Source organism: Cetorhinus maximus, chromosome 31 (assembly GCF_964194155.1).
Source record: "Cetorhinus maximus chromosome 31, sCetMax3.hap1.1, whole genome shotgun sequence".
NCBI lineage: Eukaryota > Metazoa > Chordata > Chondrichthyes > Lamniformes > Cetorhinidae > Cetorhinus > Cetorhinus maximus.
Genome location: NC_135909.1, coordinates 12,111,069 through 12,128,687, shown reverse-complemented (window position 1 = coordinate 12,128,687; position 17,619 = coordinate 12,111,069). Strand labels below are relative to the sequence as shown.

The 17,619-nt window shown below is 43.5% G+C and overlaps 4 protein-coding genes across 4 annotated transcripts in view; 3 read left to right on the top strand and 1 right to left on the bottom strand.

The window, feature by feature from the left end:
- LOC144670420 (histone H2B-like) overlaps positions 1–13,193 on the top strand; it is a 528,756-nt gene extending 515,563 nt beyond the window's left edge. The window contains exon 2 of the transcript XR_013573872.1: positions 13,113–13,193. The gene's annotated coding sequence lies outside the window, so the exon portion shown is untranslated. The remainder of the gene's footprint in view (positions 1–13,112) is intronic.
- On the top strand, positions 1,021–13,037 carry LOC144670417 (histone H2B-like). The gene is made up of 3 exons (XM_078532895.1): positions 1,021–1,067; positions 1,482–1,558; positions 12,588–13,037. Exons 1-3 carry the CDS (start codon positions 1,021–1,023, stop codon positions 13,028–13,030), a joined length of 567 nt encoding a protein of 188 aa, XP_078389021.1. The 3' UTR covers positions 13,031–13,037.
- A 1,282-nt stretch (positions 13,194–14,475) lies between the features above and the next one.
- On the top strand, positions 14,476–14,868 carry LOC144670418 (histone H2AX-like). Its single transcript, XM_078532896.1, has one exon. It carries the CDS (start codon positions 14,476–14,478, stop codon positions 14,866–14,868), a length of 393 nt encoding a protein of 130 aa, XP_078389022.1.
- Positions 14,869–15,556: 688 nt separating this feature from the next.
- Positions 15,557–15,968, bottom strand: LOC144670469 (histone H3). The gene has a single exon (XM_078532964.1). It carries the CDS (start codon positions 15,966–15,968, stop codon positions 15,558–15,560), a length of 411 nt encoding a protein of 136 aa, XP_078389090.1. The 3' UTR covers position 15,557.
- Between the last annotated feature and the right edge of the window lie 1,651 nt (positions 15,969–17,619).

The following is a 17,619-nucleotide window of genomic DNA, read 5'->3' as shown; positions in this document are numbered from 1 at the left end:
CAAAGATGCTGTCAGACCTGCTGAGTTTTTCCAGGTATTTTTATTTTTGTTCTGGATTTCCAGCATCCGCAGTTTTTTGCTTTTATCCAAGGCCTTTCTGTTGTTTGCAGGCCCTTAAGGCTGTGCAAGGTTCATCTGGTAACCTTTAACTGCCAATGTGCTTGGAGATTTTAAGTAATTCATTCCCTTTCAATAAGTTCTTACTGTATCCCTAGATTCCCCCTAATAATTACTGTAACCCTTTATTTCCCCCTAACATCCCAGGTAACACATCCTTTAGATAATGTCACTACCGCCAACACCCCATTGTCCTTTTGTCTATGACATCTTTGGCAATCTCTTCTTGGCCTCCACCTATCACTGGCCCCCTATCGAGCTCTACCCTGTCCCAGCCCCCTCAACCAGCTTATATTTCATCTCATTTCTATATTTTTTAGTTCTGATGAAGGGTCATACGGACTCGAAACGTCAACTGTATCCCTCTCCGCAGATGCTGTCAGACCTGCTGAGTTTTTCCAGGTATTTTTCTTTTTGTTCTAGATTTCCAGCATCCGCAGTATTTTGCTTTTATCAGAAATGTTCATTGTTGCTTTGTGGAGAGAAAGCAGCAATGATTTTCAATAACAGCTTCTTGCCATTCTGTCTCCCTCCTCCCAGGAGGCTGCTGTTTGTTCCCTTCCCCCGGGAGCGGGATCTCTCCATTGGCGGCTGTTTGAAACCATCTTCTTCCAGTCCCAGGCAGAGCTGGGGGACAGCAGCGCATCACTGCCTTTAACAAACACTTGGATCTGCACTGAGCTGCTGGGACCGACAGGACTCACGGAGCAAGAGCTGGAAAATGACGTGAGGCTGGAGCAAACTATTTTGTGGCTGGTGCAGACACGATGGGCCGAATGTCCTCGTTCTGTGCTGGAATGTTCAATATTTGTGTTTCCGGAACTTGTGCAGCATTCTGCGCATGCGCGCTGCCCTCCCCAGCACTGCCTGTGAGTGGAAGAAGATGGTTTAAAACAGCCGCTAATGCCGAGACACATTTTAAACAGCGGCTGTTTGCTTTCACTTGAACGGTTAGTCCATGGGAGCGGCAATTAGAAATCTGACCTACACAATAGTCCCTGCTCCGTCACTCAGTCCCACTCCTGGAGCAGTGGATTGTTTCTGGATGGCAGGAAATTGTTGTAACAGGAACAAAGTCCCTGGTGTTTAGCAGCTGAGTGCTGCAGGACTGCAGTGGATTCAGACACTGACTCTGTTTGTCTTATCTTTTTTTTAATTCATTCATGGGATGTGGGCTTCACTGGCTGTGCCAGCATTTATTGCCCATCCCGAGTTGCCTTGGGAAGGTGGTGGTGAGCTGCCTTCTTGAACCTCTGACTTTGCGGTTGTTCGGAATGATTATTAATTTAATAATTGCTTTGGTTTCTTTGTATCTTCGACCTCACCTCTGCATAAATTGTAATAAACACATTTTCTTCCGATAGGCAAATACTTGAAAGCAGTAGAATAAATGATGTGATTCTACAACACAAGGGGAAGTGCAGTCAGCTCCTCACACACAGTAAGTACAGTGTCACTCACAGGGAGCAGAGGTGGCCAAGAGGTTAACTTGTTGGAGTTCTGATCCATTGTACTTTGCAAGCACAGGCACCAAGTCCAATTTTAGTTTATGGTTCAGTAATCTGGTTGGTGAGGATTTAATTTAAATTGGCAGGAGGTTAGTCAACAATTTACAGCAGAACCAAAAAGTCATAAGGACAGAGAGGAGGGTGAGCGATGGATAATACTGGAGAAGGAAGCAATGCCATATTAGATAGGGGCAGATTAAGAAGCACTATGAGAAATGCAAAGACAAGTTTACAATGCATGTATAAGACCATAAGACATAGGAGCAGAAATTAGACCATTTTGCCCATCGAGTCTGCTTCACCATTCAATCATGGCTGATAAGTTTCTCAACCCCATTCTCCCGCCTTCTCCCAGTAACCTTTGATCCCCTTACCAATCAAGAGCCTATCTATCTCGCTCTTAAATACACTCAATGACCTGGCCTCCACAGCCTTCTGTGGCAATGAATTCCATAGATTCACCACTCTCTGGCTAAAGAAGTTCCTCCTCATCTTTGTTCTAAAAGGTCTTCCCTTTACTCTGAAGCTATGCCCTCGGATCCTAGTCTCTCCCACTAATGGAAACATCTTTCCCACGTCCACTCTATCCAGGCCTTTCACTATTCTGTAAGTTTCAATCAGATCCCCCCTCATCCTTATAAACTCCATCGAGTATAGACCCAGAGTCCTCAAACGTTCCTCATAGATTAAGCCATTCATTCCTGGGATCATTTTCGTGAACCTCCTCTGGACCCTCTCCAGGGCCACCACATCCTTCCTGAGATACGGGGCCCAAAATTGCTCACAATATTCTAAATGTGGTCTGACCAGAGCCTTATAAAGCCTCAGCAGCACATCCCTGCTTTTATAATCTAGTCTTCTCGAAATAAATGCCAACATTGCATTTGCCTTCCTAACTACCGACTCAACCTGCAAGTTAACCTTAAGAGAATCCTGGACTAGGACTCCCAAGTCCCTTTGCACTCCAGATTTCTGAATTCTCTCCCCATTTAGAAAATAGTTTATGCCTCTATTCTTCCTACCAAAGTGCATGACTCACACTTCCCCAGGTGCTATTCCATCTGCCACTTCTTTGCCCATTCTCCTAACCTGTCCAAATCCTTCTGCAGCCTCCCTGCCTCCTCAATACTACCTGTCCCTCCACCTATCTTTGTATCATCTGCAAGCTTAGCCAGGATGCCCTCAGTTCCTTCATCTAGATCATTAATGTCTAAAGTGAAAATTTGTGGTCCCAACACTGACCCCTGTGGAACTGCACTAGTCACCGGCCGCCATCCAGAGAAGGACCCCCTTATTCCCACTCTCTGCCTCCTGCCAGACAGCCAATCTTCTATCCATGCTAGTGCCTTTCCTCTAACACCATGGGCTCTTATCTTACTGAGCAGCCTCCTGTGCGGCACCTTGTCAAAGGCCTTCTGGAAGTCCAAGTAGATAACATCCATTGGTTCTCCTTTGTCTAACCTACTCGTTACCTCCTCAAAGAATTCTAATAGATTTGTCAGGCATGACCTCCCCTTGATGAAACCATGCTGACTTTGCCCAATTTTACCATGCACTTCCAAGTATTCTGAAATCTCATCCTTAATAATGGACTCTAAAATCTTAACAACGACCGAGGTCAGGCTAATCGGCCTGTAATTTCCCATCTTTTATCTCACTCCCTTCTTAAACAGGGGGGTTACTTTAGCGATTTTCCAGTCCTCTGTCCAGTATGTAAACACACAGTGTGATAAATGAGGTTGATGAGCTTGAAGGACAAATGGCAATGTGGGAATATGATGTAGTGGCACTGAAAGAAACGTGGGTTAAAAAAAGGGAGGACTGGGTGCTGAATATTTACAAATACGGTTTTCAGAAAAAGATCGAGAAGGAAAAAGTGGAGGTGATGGTGGCAGCATTGATCAGGGAATCAGTCTTAGCTGCAATTACATTATTACCAGATCAAACTGAAAGATACAAACTCAGATTCTAGTTTGAAACTCACCCAAATTATTAAACTAAGGGATACTGTATCAAAATGATTAGTACAGATTGAGATACAAATCACAGAGCAATCCGAAAAACCCACACTGTATCAGACTGATAGATGTTGTATTAATTCTATCACTGCAAACTGAGCTCAACAGCCAAGTTTAAAATTCTCACTCAGAAACAGATTGAATGACACAGCGTTAATTTGATTAGTATAAACGGAGTTACACTGGCATAACAATGGAGTTTCACATTAAAAAAATTACACAGAACGGGATTTCATATAAGGCCAAACTCGCAATTATTCCATTAAACCAAGAATATCGATGGCCTATTCCTGTACTGAAATTTCAACATGGAATGAATCTAGACTGGTAAACAATCCAAAAGACTGAAGGCGATGTAATGAATCCCACACTGTCACAGAGTAGCAGAGACTGACAGATTCAGAATCATTATTGAGCAGAGGTCCATTACCAGACACTGACAGATGCAGACTATTACTACACTCACTCACAATACCTGAGCCTGAATAACATTAATCAATCTGACACACACATATGGTACCAATGAAAGTCAGAAATTATCACAAATACAATTGGAATGACACACACACACAGACACTATTAAAGAATGCTACTAACAGTCTGATTTTCAGATTTGCACACAGGACGACTGAACTGTCTTAACATAATCTAGATAATCCCACATTCAGACCCAGTAGCACTCCTAAAAGAAACATAAATTCCACATTCACATGCAGCATCAGAGTTTGACAGAAGGATAATCAAGCACACCTAAACTTGCACACACATGCACATGCACACAGTATTGCTATCATAGCACACAATGAGATTCAGCCCTTTGAGTCTACATCAGGCCTTCAAATGAGTAAAACATCTAGTGTCATTCCCTACAACCCGGCACATTCTTCCTTTTCAGATAATAATCCAATTCTCTCCTGACTACCTTGATTCCATCTGCCTCTAGCAGTGTCAGGACCCACATCTGAAATCATAACCATTCGCTGCATGAAAACGTTTCTCCAAAAAGTATCCATTGCTTCTGTCAATTACCTTAAATCTGTGCTCTCTGGTCTTTGTCCCATCCAGTTGGAACAGTTTTTCTCTGTCTGTTGTGTCCAGACTCATCATAATTTTGAATACCTCTACCCTCTCCTCTCAACCCTCACTCCTCTGAGGAAAATGGTCACTACTTCACCAACTAAGTACCTGAAGTTCCTTATTCTTCACAATGTGGCTCACTTGCACATGCTAGAGGCTACATATATCCAAGTGCAGGGCCCTGTTATCAGCAGGCAAAAGGAACATGTCCATTGTGCCTACCTTGAATTAAACAACACCATGCAGGGCAATAGTTTCCCGGTGAATTCTTCATGGCAACACCTCGAACAATTGGAATCAACTTGCCAACAAATCAGCACCCCTTTTCTCATGCAGTAAAACTTCTTCCTCCTTTGACTTATGTTAACTCTTTTTTTTGTTCATTTCTCTTTTTTTCTATGTCCCTCCTAGAAACATAGAAAATAGAAGCAGGGGTAGACCATTCGGCCCTTCGAGCCTGCTCCACCATTCATCATGATCATGGCTGATCATCCAGCTCAATAGCCTGCTCCCGTTTTCTCCCCATATCCTTTCATCCCTTTCACCCCAAGAGCTATATCTAACTCCTTCTTGAAAACATACATCTCCTGCCTATCCCACTCAAATAATCTATCCACGTTGTACAGGATTGGCTGCCTTTACAGACATCAATCATTTCCACTGAAAATGAATGCTTCCCAGGGTTAATTGTCTCAGCCAATGCTGGTTACTAATGGGGTTTCAACCACAATAGGGATAATTCGGCATCAGCTACAGTCTGCAAAACTGTTACAAAGCAGCTTTATAAACCCTCAGTTTTATCATGGGATCCACCCCACTGCAGTCAGCTCCCATTCTCTTCTCTAGTACCCTTTACATTCTTTGATAGCAGATATGGTTGCCCTCAGCTGTGTCTGTTCCCTATTCCAATCCTCCTACTGAAGTATACCTGCTATTATTTGACTAATCTTCTGAAATGAGCAATTAACTAGTTTGGTTCCAGTTTAATATGCTTCCTTCTTTTAACTCTAGGGAGCTACTGTGGGTTGCTTGGTTTAGAGCCTCACATTTTTCAAGTTCACAATCCCAGTAAGAAGCCTGATCTGTCCAGGATGTAAATGACATATTCACACACACGCTCTACCTGATTTCCAACCATTGAATTTAATTTGCATCCAGACTTCCATTTTGCACTATTCATTAGTGAGACTCATCATTCACATCATGAGGTCACATAATTACAGGCTTTAACATTTATATGTATCAATACCACTTGATAAGATTGACAATCTTTTGTTGTATTGTTGAAAAGAAGGAATGGATCGTGAATATTTGAATTTAAAACTGGAGTGGTGAAATTTTCAGACTGGTGGCTGTAGGAGATGTGAGCTTTCTTCTATTAAATCACAGGATGTGGGCCCATTCCTAATTGCCCTGGAGAAAGTATTGGTGAGCGGCCTTCTTGAATAGAACTGAATGGTTTGCTTGGACATTGTAGATGGCAGTTCAGGGATAAGCAAATAACTGAGGTTTGTTCTGACATCACATGTAAACCAGACTGCGTAAGGCTTTGGATGGTTGTTTTACTTCCTAAAAGGTTTAAGATGTTAACTCATTTACAACACCATGCCTGAGATAACTATTGAATATAGATACACAATTAATCCCAGAGTCACAAGCAACATCAAAGATTGAGAGTGACAGAATAAACTCCACATCCACAAAGAACTGGACGCTGTGAAGTACCCAACAAATCCAACATGTTTCCAGGGACTGACACATACAGAATGAAGTCCAAGGCACTCACAGCACCAGACATACACAGAAACAGAATAAATCACACACTCACCGACAGTGCCAGAGATAGACAACTGCAGAATGAATCCCATGTCTCACACAGTGGAACTGACTGATAGGTACAGAATGAACCTCAAACAGTCTCAGAGATGTAGAGATGGAAAAAGAATCTGAAATTCACACAGTGCCACAAACTTACACACACACAAAACATTCATGAACACACGTTCAGAACTAAGGTTTGATAGAGACAAATGAATCCCACAATCGTGCACAGCATCAGGAATTGAGAGTTACAGAATGAATATAACACTCAGACAGAGGCCAGGAGCCTGACAGAGACAAAATCAATCTTATTCTCACATACAGTATAGCCACCAGGCAGAATTAATCCCACTCTCACAAACAATCTACTTATTGACAGAATGAATTCCACTCTCACGTACAGTACCACAGACTGACAGAATTAACCCCACATTCACATGTGGTATCAAAGACTGACAGACTGAATCCTGCATTCACATACAGTACCACCGCTGGACAGAATTAATCCCACTCTCACATGCCGTACCACAGATTGACAGAATTAATCCCACTCATACATACAGTGCCAAACAGAGTGCAGCTGATCAAGCTGGCTAAGGACTTGAGTTTGGTGAGGGGGGAGATGTAAGTGTTAATTTCGTTCTTAAATTTTGCTCTTAAAATCTAATCTAGTCTGCAATTAGCAGTAACTGGAAAGTACTGTGTAAACAGGCTAAATTCTTTCTTCAGTTTAGACAGCGCAAGCTCACTCTCAGTTGTCGGAGTTGAGTAGTTAATTAACTAACTGGTTCAGTCTGGTAAACGTTAACTGTGTTCCTCTCCGCAGATGCTATCAGACCTGCTGAGTTTTTCCAGGTATTTTTGTTTTTGTTTTCTATCTGGTTACTGTTGCCTCAGTTCAGTTTACTATAAATTCAGGGTTCTTTAGTGCAGCCAAGGTAAACCGAGTGCAGCTCAGCTAACTGAGTGAAGACTTGGAGTTTGGTGGGATAGGAGCTCGGTGAAGGGTGGGGGAGGAAAGCAGGTAATTGTTCCCTTCTTCTATCCTTCTCACCCCATAGGAATTGGTTCTTGCTCTAATACAGGCGAAAGGAGCTAGCTGTTTGATGAATATCCGGTACATGTATAAGGTCGATACTATCCCTAAGGTTGAAAATAGTACAAAAACTTGTGGTAAAGTAAATAAAATATATAAGAATGTAACATACATAACTGAATAACATAATTAAGTAATTATTTAAAATACATTAAGGATGATAGGTGATGTGTCCAGGCTGCAGCATGTGAGAACTCCTGGATAACATTGCGATCCAGAGGAAATGTCTACAGTAAATGTTCGTGGCTGGAGGAAATTCAGCTCAGATTCATTGAGCTGCAGACTCTGTGACACATCAGCGAGAGGGGAAGTTTCCTTGATGCTTTATACCAGGGGGCAGTCACACATCTTAGAGTAGGTTCTTCTGATATGGTCAGGGACAGGAGGGTGTGACTGCGAACGAGGCAGGTAATGGGACCCAGAGGGCAGGAGTGTGAGCCTCTGCAATGGTCCAATAGGTTTGATGTTCTCCCTGCTTGTTTGGATGAGGGCAGTGGCTGCAGGGTAGATGAGCAAATTTACCATGGCACCGTGGTACAGGAAGCCATTCAAGTTGGGGGAACATTAAAAGGAATGTAGTGGTAGTATGGGGCAGTATATTGAGTGGGATTGGCACTGTTCTCTGTAGCAAAGAGCGAGAGTCCAGATGGCTCTGTTGCCTGCCTGTATCATTTCCCGGGTTAGGGACATCTGTTCAGGGCTGGAAAGCAACTTGCAGTGGGAGGCGGAGGATCCAGTGATCATGGTCCATGTAGGGATCAACAACATGGGCAGGATGAGGAAGGAGGCTCTGCATAGTCAGTATGAGGAGCTAGGCACAAAATTAAGCAGCAGGACCTCAAAGGATTATTACCTGAGCCATGTTCAAACTGGCATAGGACAAATAAGATTAGAGAAATGAATGCAAGGCTCAAGGACTGGTGTGGGAGAAGTGGGTTCCAGTTTATGGGCCACTGGCACCAGTTTTGGGTGTTCTTTCAGATTTTTCTGTACCGTTGGGATGGTCTACACCTGAACTGTGCTGGGGCTGGTGTCCTCACAAGCTGCATAACTAGGGTAGTAGAGAGGGTTTTAAACTGAATAGTGGAAAGGATCACATTTTCAAAGAGAAGAGACAAGGCAAGAAAGAAAGGTATTAATATGGGAAGTGATAAACAGACCATGACAGGAAGGGAGAAATAGCATAAATCTAAGAGTAAATCAGCAGATAAGCCTTGTAGCTACAGAATAAAAGGACAAAACTAAAGGCTCTGTATCTAAACACATGTAGCATTTGAAACGTAACAAATTAACTGATAATATAAATAAATAAGAATGATCTGATAGCCATCAGAGAGGCATGGCTACAGGGTGACATAGTTTGGGACCTGAATATTGAAGGGTATGTGATATTTAGGAATGAAATATGTCAGGAAAAGGTGTAGGGGTGGATCTGTTAATTAATGATGGTATTAGCACATTAGAGAGGGATGACCTAAATTCAGAAATCCAGGATGATTCAGGTTTGGGTTGGGACGTGAAATGATAAAGGCAAGAAGTCACTTGTGGGTCAGGTGACTATTTAACTGCACGGTAGAACAGAGTATAAAAGAGGAGATCATGGGAGCTTGTCAGACAGGTACAGCAATAATCATGGGGGATTTCAATCTACATATCGACTGGGAAAATCAGATGGACAAACGTAACGTAGATGAGGAGTTCATAGAGTGTTTTTGGGATACTTTCTTAAAAAAAACATTCTGGAGCCAACCAGAGAGCAGGGTATTCGAGACCTGGTATTGAGCAACAAGACAGGATTAAATGAGAGCCTCATAGTGAAGGTACCTCTAGGTAACAGCGTTCATAATGTGATTGAATTTTACACTTTTTTTGGATGGAGAAATGAGCGCATCCATGACGAGTATTTTCAACTTAAATGAGGGCATGAAAGCAGAGCTAGCTAAAGTGAACTCTACCCTTACATTCCTGTCTGCCCCTGATAGCCTTTCACCCCCTTGCTAATCGACAATCCATGCAGCTCTACCATTAAAATATTCAAAGACTCTGCGTCCACTGCCTTTTGAGGAAGAGAGTTCCAAGACTCACAGCACTCAGAGAAATAAATTCTCCTCATCAATGTCTTAAATGTGTAACCCCTTATTTTTAAACAATGACCCCCTAGTTCTAGCTTCTCCCACAAGACGAAACATCATCTCCACATCCATCCTGTTAAGACTCCTCAGTGTCTTAATGGTTTCAATCTAATCCCCTCTTACTCTTCTAAATTCCAGTCACAAAGATAGGCTAACCCGTCCAATCTTTCTTCGTAAGACAACCGGCCCATTCCTGGTATTAGTCTAATAAATATTCCCTGAACTGCTTCGAACACATTTAAATGTTTCCTTTAAATAAAGAGACCAATACTGTACACAGGGCTCCAGATGTGGTCTCACCAGTGCCCTGTATAACTGATGTACAGCCTCCCTCTTTTGGAAATCAATTCCCCTCACAAGAAATGTTAACATTCTGTTAGTTCTCCTAATTACCTGCTGTACATGCATTCTAACCTTTTGTGATTTATGCTCTAGCACACCCAAATCCCTCTGAATCGCAGAGCTCTACAATATCTCACCATTTAGATAAGGAGCTTCGTTTTTATTCTTCCTGCCAAAATGGACAATTTCACATATCCCCAAGTTATACTCCATTTGCCAGAGCTTTGCCCACTCAAACTTTCTATGTCACTTTGTAGCCTCTTTAAGTCCTCTTCACAACTTACTTTCTAACTATCGTTGTGCCATCATTAAATTTAGTAACCATTCCTTCAGTCCCTTCATCGAGTCATTTATATACATTATAAAAAGTTGAGGGCCCAGCAATGATTTGATGGCTGGCATGGGCACGATGGGCTGAAGAGCCTGTTTCTGTGCTAGTTAACTCTATGACACTGATCCCTCTGGCACACCGCTCACCATATCCTGCCAACCAAAAAAGGACCCATTTATGTCAATTCTCTGCTTCCTATTAGCTCACCAATCTTCCATCCATGCCAATATGTTAGCCCCTACACTGTGATCTTTTTATTTTCCACAATTACCTTTGATGTGGAGCTTTATCAAATGCCTTCTGGGAATCTAAATACAGTACATCCACCGGTTCCCCTTTATCCACAGCACATGTGACTCCATGAAAGAACTCCAATAAATTGGTTAAATATGATTTTCATTTCACAAAGCCATGTTAACTCTGCCAGATTCCCTTGAATTTTTCTAAGTGCCCTAATATATATAATAATAGCTTGTAACATTTTCCCTATGACAGATGTTTGGCTAACTGGCCTTTAGCTTTCTAATTTCTGTCTCCCTCCCTTTTTGAATGAAAGAGTTACGTTTGCTATTTTCCAATCTAATTGAACCTTCCCCATATCTGGGGAATTTTGAAAATTAAAACAAATGTACCAACAATCTCACGAGCCACTTCTTTCAAGAAGTTGGGGTGAAATCCATCCAGACCTGGGGATTTCACAGCCCGACGCTCCAATAATTTTCTCAATACCACTTCCCTGGTGATTGTAATTTTCCACGAGTTCCTCCCTCCCTTCCATTTCCTGATTTACAGCTTTTTCCAGGGTATTACTTGTGTCGTCTATGGTGAAGACTGAAGCACGATACCTGTTTAGTTCATCCGCCATCTCCCTATTTTGCATTTTCAATTCCCGAAATGCTCTTTCTATAGGACTAACTCATTTCTTATTTAAACATCTACATAACCTCCCTTTGGAATTGTTGGTTCTGATTGGAATGCATGTATTTTGTGCATTCTGAAATATCCCTTTAAATATCTGCCACTGCCTATCCCTTGGCCATGATCTTATTGAATGGCGGAACAGGCTCAAGCTGCTGAGGGGCCTACTCCTGCTCCTGGTTCGTATGTTCATATCTATTTTAGTACCACCGACTGAAAGAATTAATCCCACTCTCACACACAGCACCACCAAATGACTGAATTAATCCCACTCTCACATGCAGCACCACCGAATGACTGAATTAATCCCACAGTCACATACATTATCACTGACTGATTGAAGTAATCTCACATTCAGCACTGAAGACAAACAGATGCAGAATATGTTCAAAAGATTCACAGATATTGACAATGACTCACATTCCCATTCAATACCAGAAACTGACAGATACAGACTGAATTCCACACTCACATTGCGGATCAGATGCTGGCATGTCCAGCATTAATCTCACATTCAAACACAGTCCCAAGCTCTGAGAGTGAATGAAAAGTGCACACTCGGATAGTAGCACAGGCTGAAAGATATACAATCAATGCTACACTGATCTACAGTGTCAGAGACTGAGAAACACGGTGTGAATCTCATTTGTAGTTCAATAAACTGACAGGTAGAGAATAAATCCTGCACTCACATATTTAAGCCGCAGGTGACAGATACGGAGTTCATCCAAAATAGCATATATTCCCAAATTGAGAATGGATCCCCCGCTCACTCACATTCATCCGGAACTGACAGACGCACAATGAGTCTTAAACACCCCCAAAGACAGGTACAGAATAAATTCTACACTCACACAGCGTACCACAGCCTCAACCCCCAACCACTCACACACACATACTCACACAATATCCCAGTGAGTAATTCGCACACGTTACAAGAGTTCCAGGAGGAATCCCGCATTTCCGTTCAGTCCCTCTGTGGAGAAGGGCCCCTCACACGAGCAACCAGACGACAATTCCCGGTGTATCTTCACAAACTGGGACTGGAGAGAATCCTGATAAAATTTATTTCCTGCTTGTAGTAAAAGGGCTAATGATTGGTGGAGAAGTCGAAATTTGTTTGTTGTCTTTAAATATGCAATCAGAGAAAAGTACAAAATAACTGGCTGTTGTATTCTTTTAAATAACCAATCACAATCATTGTTTCCCCATTCCTCATTAGCATAGGTCTGTCAGACTGTCTATTTAATCGGCGCTCGGAAGGAGTTTGTTTTATTCTGTGTCTGAAAGTGACGATGGTTGATGAGAAGAAACCACTTCCTAAGAAGGGAGCCAAGAAAGCCTTAAAGAAACCGGTAGCAAAAGGCGGCAAGAAGCGGCGAAAGTCGAGGAAGGAGAGTTACGCTATCTACATCTACAAAGTGATGAAGCAGGTTCACCCCGACACCGGCATCTCCTCCAAGGCCATGAGCATCATGAACTCGTTCGTGAGCGATATTTTCGAGCGCATCGCGGGTGAGGCTTCCCGCCTGGCCCATTACAACAAGCGCAGCACCATCAGCTCCCGGGAGATCCAGACCGCCGTGCGCCTGCTGCTGCCCGGGGAACTGGCCAAGCACGCCGTGTCGGAAGGGACAAAGGCGGTGACCAAGTACACCAGCTCCAAGTAAAACCCCAGAACTGATTCATAACACAACGGCTCTTTTAAGAGCCACCCACAATCTCTCTGAAAAAGCTATATGATTTCATTACTTCTAAATTTATGTTTTAGCTATGAAGCATTTCGAATTGTGAAATTGTTATTTTGATCACGTTTCAATCAGAGATTCTCGGTAATGTAGATTTAAAACAAAAACAGAATTACCTAGAAAAACTCAGCAGGTCTGTCAGCATCGGTGGAGAAGAAATCAGTTAACGTTTCGAGTCTTTATGACCCTTCGGCAGAACTGAACACACTCGACCTCTCCCTCACGTGAATGTAGATTTAATTCTCGTTCAATTGTTGGGTCTCGTTAATGATGCCCCATAAATTAATGACTTGCCGCTCACCCTCTGCGCTTTGTTTTAAGACGCGTCATATTCGACCCCTTTCCCTGGTTTTGGAGAGAGAGCGAATAGAACGTAAATGATTCAGTTTCCAATTTGGATCAAGTTTGGCCTCAATAATCGATCAGTTCATTTCCTGTAAGCACCGGTTGTGTAGCAACCTTCAGTCTCGACGCTGGCAAATTTACTCCAAGTATGTTCAATTTTGGCTGTCACAAATATCTACAATTTCCCGTCTATCAGCAGAACGATGTAAATGGCACTTTCAGCCGGCTGCTAAGAAGGTTTCATGACGGATCGAGATTATCTCGAATTGATGCCGGATTCTTAAAGCGGATCTGGAATTTAGGATAAAATGTGAAATAGTCCCATCAGGGACGGACATTTGTAAAACTTTGTCGTCAGACCGTGTTCACTATTAGCTGGATTTTCTATATGAAATGTATTTCTTGTTTTATAAATATATCGGAGGTAATTTCGATGTCGAATAAAAAAAAAAATTCCATAAGTTTGCGCCGTTATTTTCGACTTGTTTTCAGATACACATAAACCCAGACAGAAAATCAAAAACTGAAATATACAAAAAAATGTAGTCCAGGGAAAGAGAGAGAGATGAAGTGAATATAACATTCGAATACTAAATACTGAATAACCATTTCCAATTAGTACTCGAAACGTCAACTTTGTTCCTCTCCGCAGATGAATTTTTCCAGGTATTTTTGTTTCAGATTTCCAGCATCACCAGTATTTTGCTTTTATCCAATTAGTACTATGTTCGTCCGTTTTTTTTTTGGCTTCTTTTTTACAAATTTGGCGGGCTTTTAAAATTTGAAAGAAAAATCAGTTGGAATCTCAAAATTTGGCGCCGTAATTTTCCGCCCTCATCCGTAGAGTCTCCGGATTGGTGAGTTCAGTAGATATCTGATTGGTGATGTGAACAACATTATGAGATGCAGCAACAAAGTGACCAATCAGCAATGCCCGCAGCACCATTCCTCCCGAAGCTATAAGAGAAGCGAATGCGAGCGCATTTCCTCATTCTTTGTGAAATTATTTGTGAGATTGTGAAATGTCTGGAAGAGGAAAGACCGGCGGTAAAGCTCGCTCCAAGGCCAGATCTCGCTCCTCCCGGGCTGGACTGCAGTTCCCGGTGGGCCGTGTTCACAGGCTCCTGAGAAAGGGCAACTATGCTGAGCGTGTGGGTGCCGGAGCCCCGGTCTATCTGGCTGCTGTGCTCGAGTATCTGACGGCTGAAATCCTCGAGCTGGCCGGTAACGCGGCCCGGGACAACAAGAAGACCCGCATCATCCCCAGACACCTGCAGCTGGCCGTCCGCAACGACGAGGAGCTCAACAGGCTGCTGGGAGGGGTGACCATCGCTCAGGGCGGGGTGCTGCCTAATATCCAGGCCGTGCTGCTGCCCAAGAAAACCAGCGCCGCTGCGGCCTCGAAGACCAAGTGAAGCGGCCATTCCTTAATCTAATAACCCAAAGGCTCTTTTCAGAGCCACTCACAGGATCATTGAAAGGGCTGCTCACTGTCTGAACTCATTTCATTCTGGCTCTGATGAAGCGTAATGCCGATTCGGGACGGTAACTCTGTCCCCACACAGATGCTGCCAGACCTGGGGGCGGGGGGAAGCTTTAGGTCATAACACTCATTTGGAGAGCAAATGCAGACACGAAAGGAATGAATGGCCTCCTGTGCTATGCAAATTCTTTTATATTCTATGGTATATCTGTGCACCGGAGGGATACACGTTTGTTGCTCAGGGCGTTGCCTTTATTGGGCACTGACTTGTAACCCGCAGCTCACCCTTTGCCCGGGATTGATGTCTGCTCGCAGTATTTAATACATTATCAGCGCCGCCATTTATTGTAAGTATCCTAGAGCACTAAGGTGACCGCAGTCCCAATTTTCTGTTGAAATTAAGACACCATCTGCGCTACAATTTACAACTGCATCGTCTGTGATTGTCAATCCCACAAAATAGGTTTGTAGAGAACAAAAAATAAACTGTTGCAACTTAGTGAACTGTATCTAAGCAATGTCTAAGTGCTGGATTTGTAAACAGGATATCGCAGCTCTTTCATTTGTCGATTTAGTGGCTCTTAAAAGAGCCGTTGTTGTACTTGGTGCTGAAGCCGGGTTTTAGGCGCGTTCCCCGCGGATGCGGCGGGCCAGCTGGATGTCTTTGGGCATGATGGTGACTCGCTTGGCGTGGATGGCGCACAGGTTGGTGTCCTCAAAGAGCCCCACCAGGTAAGCCTCGCTGGCCTCCTGCAGGGCCATGACGGCCGAGCTCTGGAAGCGCAGGTCTGTCTTGAAGTCCTGAGCGATCTCTCGCACCAGGCGCTGGAAGGGCAGTTTGCGGATGAGCAGCTCGGTGGATTTCTGGTAGCGGCGGATCTCCCTCAGAGCCACAGTGCCGGGTCTGTAGCGATGAGGCTTCTTCACTCCGCCCGTAGCTGGAGCGCTCTTCCGGGCCGCTTTGGTAGCCAGCTGTTTGCGGGGAGCTTTTCCTCCGGTCGATTTGCGCGCTGTCTGCTTGGTCCTGGCCATTTTCTGAATAGATTCACCACAGTGTGAGATGCAAGAACTATTAAGATAGTTTGTTCTCCAACCCGCCTTTTTAAACTCTGTGAGGAACCGCCCCGAACAGTAATTGGCTGCAGCATTACACCCAGGCAGTTTTATCCAAAATCTAACCAATGAACTAATCCCTGGCAACTCAGGTCTCCATTGGTCGAGTTGTTTTTAATCGCTCATTTCAAAAATTCCGCCTTTATTTCCAGCTGTTTACCGCCTCGACATCAGAAGGCTTTGTTCTTCCATTTTTAAAATTAAAAATTTTCACTGCAAATCATTATTTCCTAACCCGAATGAAATTCCTGTTCATTTAACCTATTCCGAAAATTTTTAAACCCGGCATCATCCTGGTGAACCTCCACATTTTTGGACAGAAACACCAGTCTGTTGTTTGAACTGTGTACAGTCAGTGCTGGATTTCGCAGGCAAAAATTGAAGGACTGTCCATTGCTCCCTACAGCACAACCAAACCTTAAAATCGCCGCTCGCTTCGAGGTCTGGAGTGGGTAATAAAATGGAACCGGTGCTGGGGGCTTCAGACCCCTTCCCATTGCCCTCTTTCTGGGCAGATCATGACGATAATGAGCGGGGAAAGGGACCGGCTCGATTCTCCAGCTGTTCCCGGCCTGACAGATCCCATTTCCTGAAAGGAGATTGACAAATTCAGACTGTTCCTAAAATAGCGCCAAGATTTTGTGAAAGGGAGTGCCATATAACAGATCATAAAGTGAGAGATTAAAAATTGTTGCCTGAAAATTAAGGTTATCTTGTATATTCCAACACTGGAATTGGCGGGCTTTTCGAATTCGAAGAAAAATAAACCAATCATAATTTTCGACCTCATCCACATGACTCTGCGATTGGTTAAGAATTAGACAAAGAAGACGGTGACCAATCAGAGCTAGAGTCCGACTCAGACTGCGGGAATTCCAGGTCGCCGAGTGGCTGAGCTGAAACTGTTCAGTTTCCCAAACCCTGTCAGTAACTTCACGAACAGACGTGGGAACATTGAGTTTCGGAGCAGGAGGAGGCCACTCAGCCCTTCGAGACTGATCCTATTCAGTGAAATCATGGATGATCTGATTGTAACCTCAACTCCACTGACGCATTGAACGGCTGGTGTCACCGAGAATAAAACATTTGGAATATGTGAAGTAGTGGAGAGGTTTTTCAGCGTCAGTGGAGAATGTGCCATCCAGGTTAATAAACAACGATTAAATCGAGTTACTTAGCACATCCCCCCGAACCCCGGAACAAATCAGGCACTAAAATAAATGAAAAATACTGCGGATGCCGGAAATCTGAATTAAGAACAGAAAATGCTGGAAACCTCCGTATGTCTCACAGCTTCTGTGGATAGAAAAGAGTTAGCGTTTGTAGTCCGTTTCACTCTTCGTTAGTCCTCTTTTTTCTGTTTCAGACACTCACTAACATTCCCGATCACAGCCCATCCCAGCTCCCGTTCCCAGGTCTCTGCTCTCTCTGTGAGGTGGTGGGTGGCTCTGAAAAGAGCCTTTGTTGTGTGTTTGGTAGAAAGGGTCGAGTTGTTTAGCCGCCGAATCCATAGAGAGTGCGGCCCTGGCGTTTCAGAGCGTACACCACATCCATGGCAGTGACCGTCTTG

Excerpts from the sequence above, each read along its gene's own strand:
- LOC144670418 (XM_078532896.1), top strand. The coding sequence starts at position 14,476 with ATGTCTGGAAGAGGAAAGACCGGCGGTAAAGCTCGCTCCAAGGCCAGA.
- LOC144670469 (XM_078532964.1), bottom strand. The coding sequence starts at position 15,968 with ATGGCCAGGACCAAGCAGACAGCGCGCAAATCGACCGGAGGAAAAGCT.
- LOC144670417 (XM_078532895.1), top strand. The coding sequence starts at position 1,021 with ATGCCGAGACACATTTTAAACAGCGGCTGTTTGCTTTCACTTGAACG. Across the intron at positions 1,068-1,481 it reads TGTTTGCTTTCACTTGAACG|GCAAATACTTGAAAGCAGTA; the intron begins GTTAGTCCATGG and ends TTCTTCCGATAG. Across the intron at positions 1,559-12,587 it reads CAGTCAGCTCCTCACACACA|GTCTGTCAGACTGTCTATTT; the intron begins GTAAGTACAGTG and ends TCATTAGCATAG.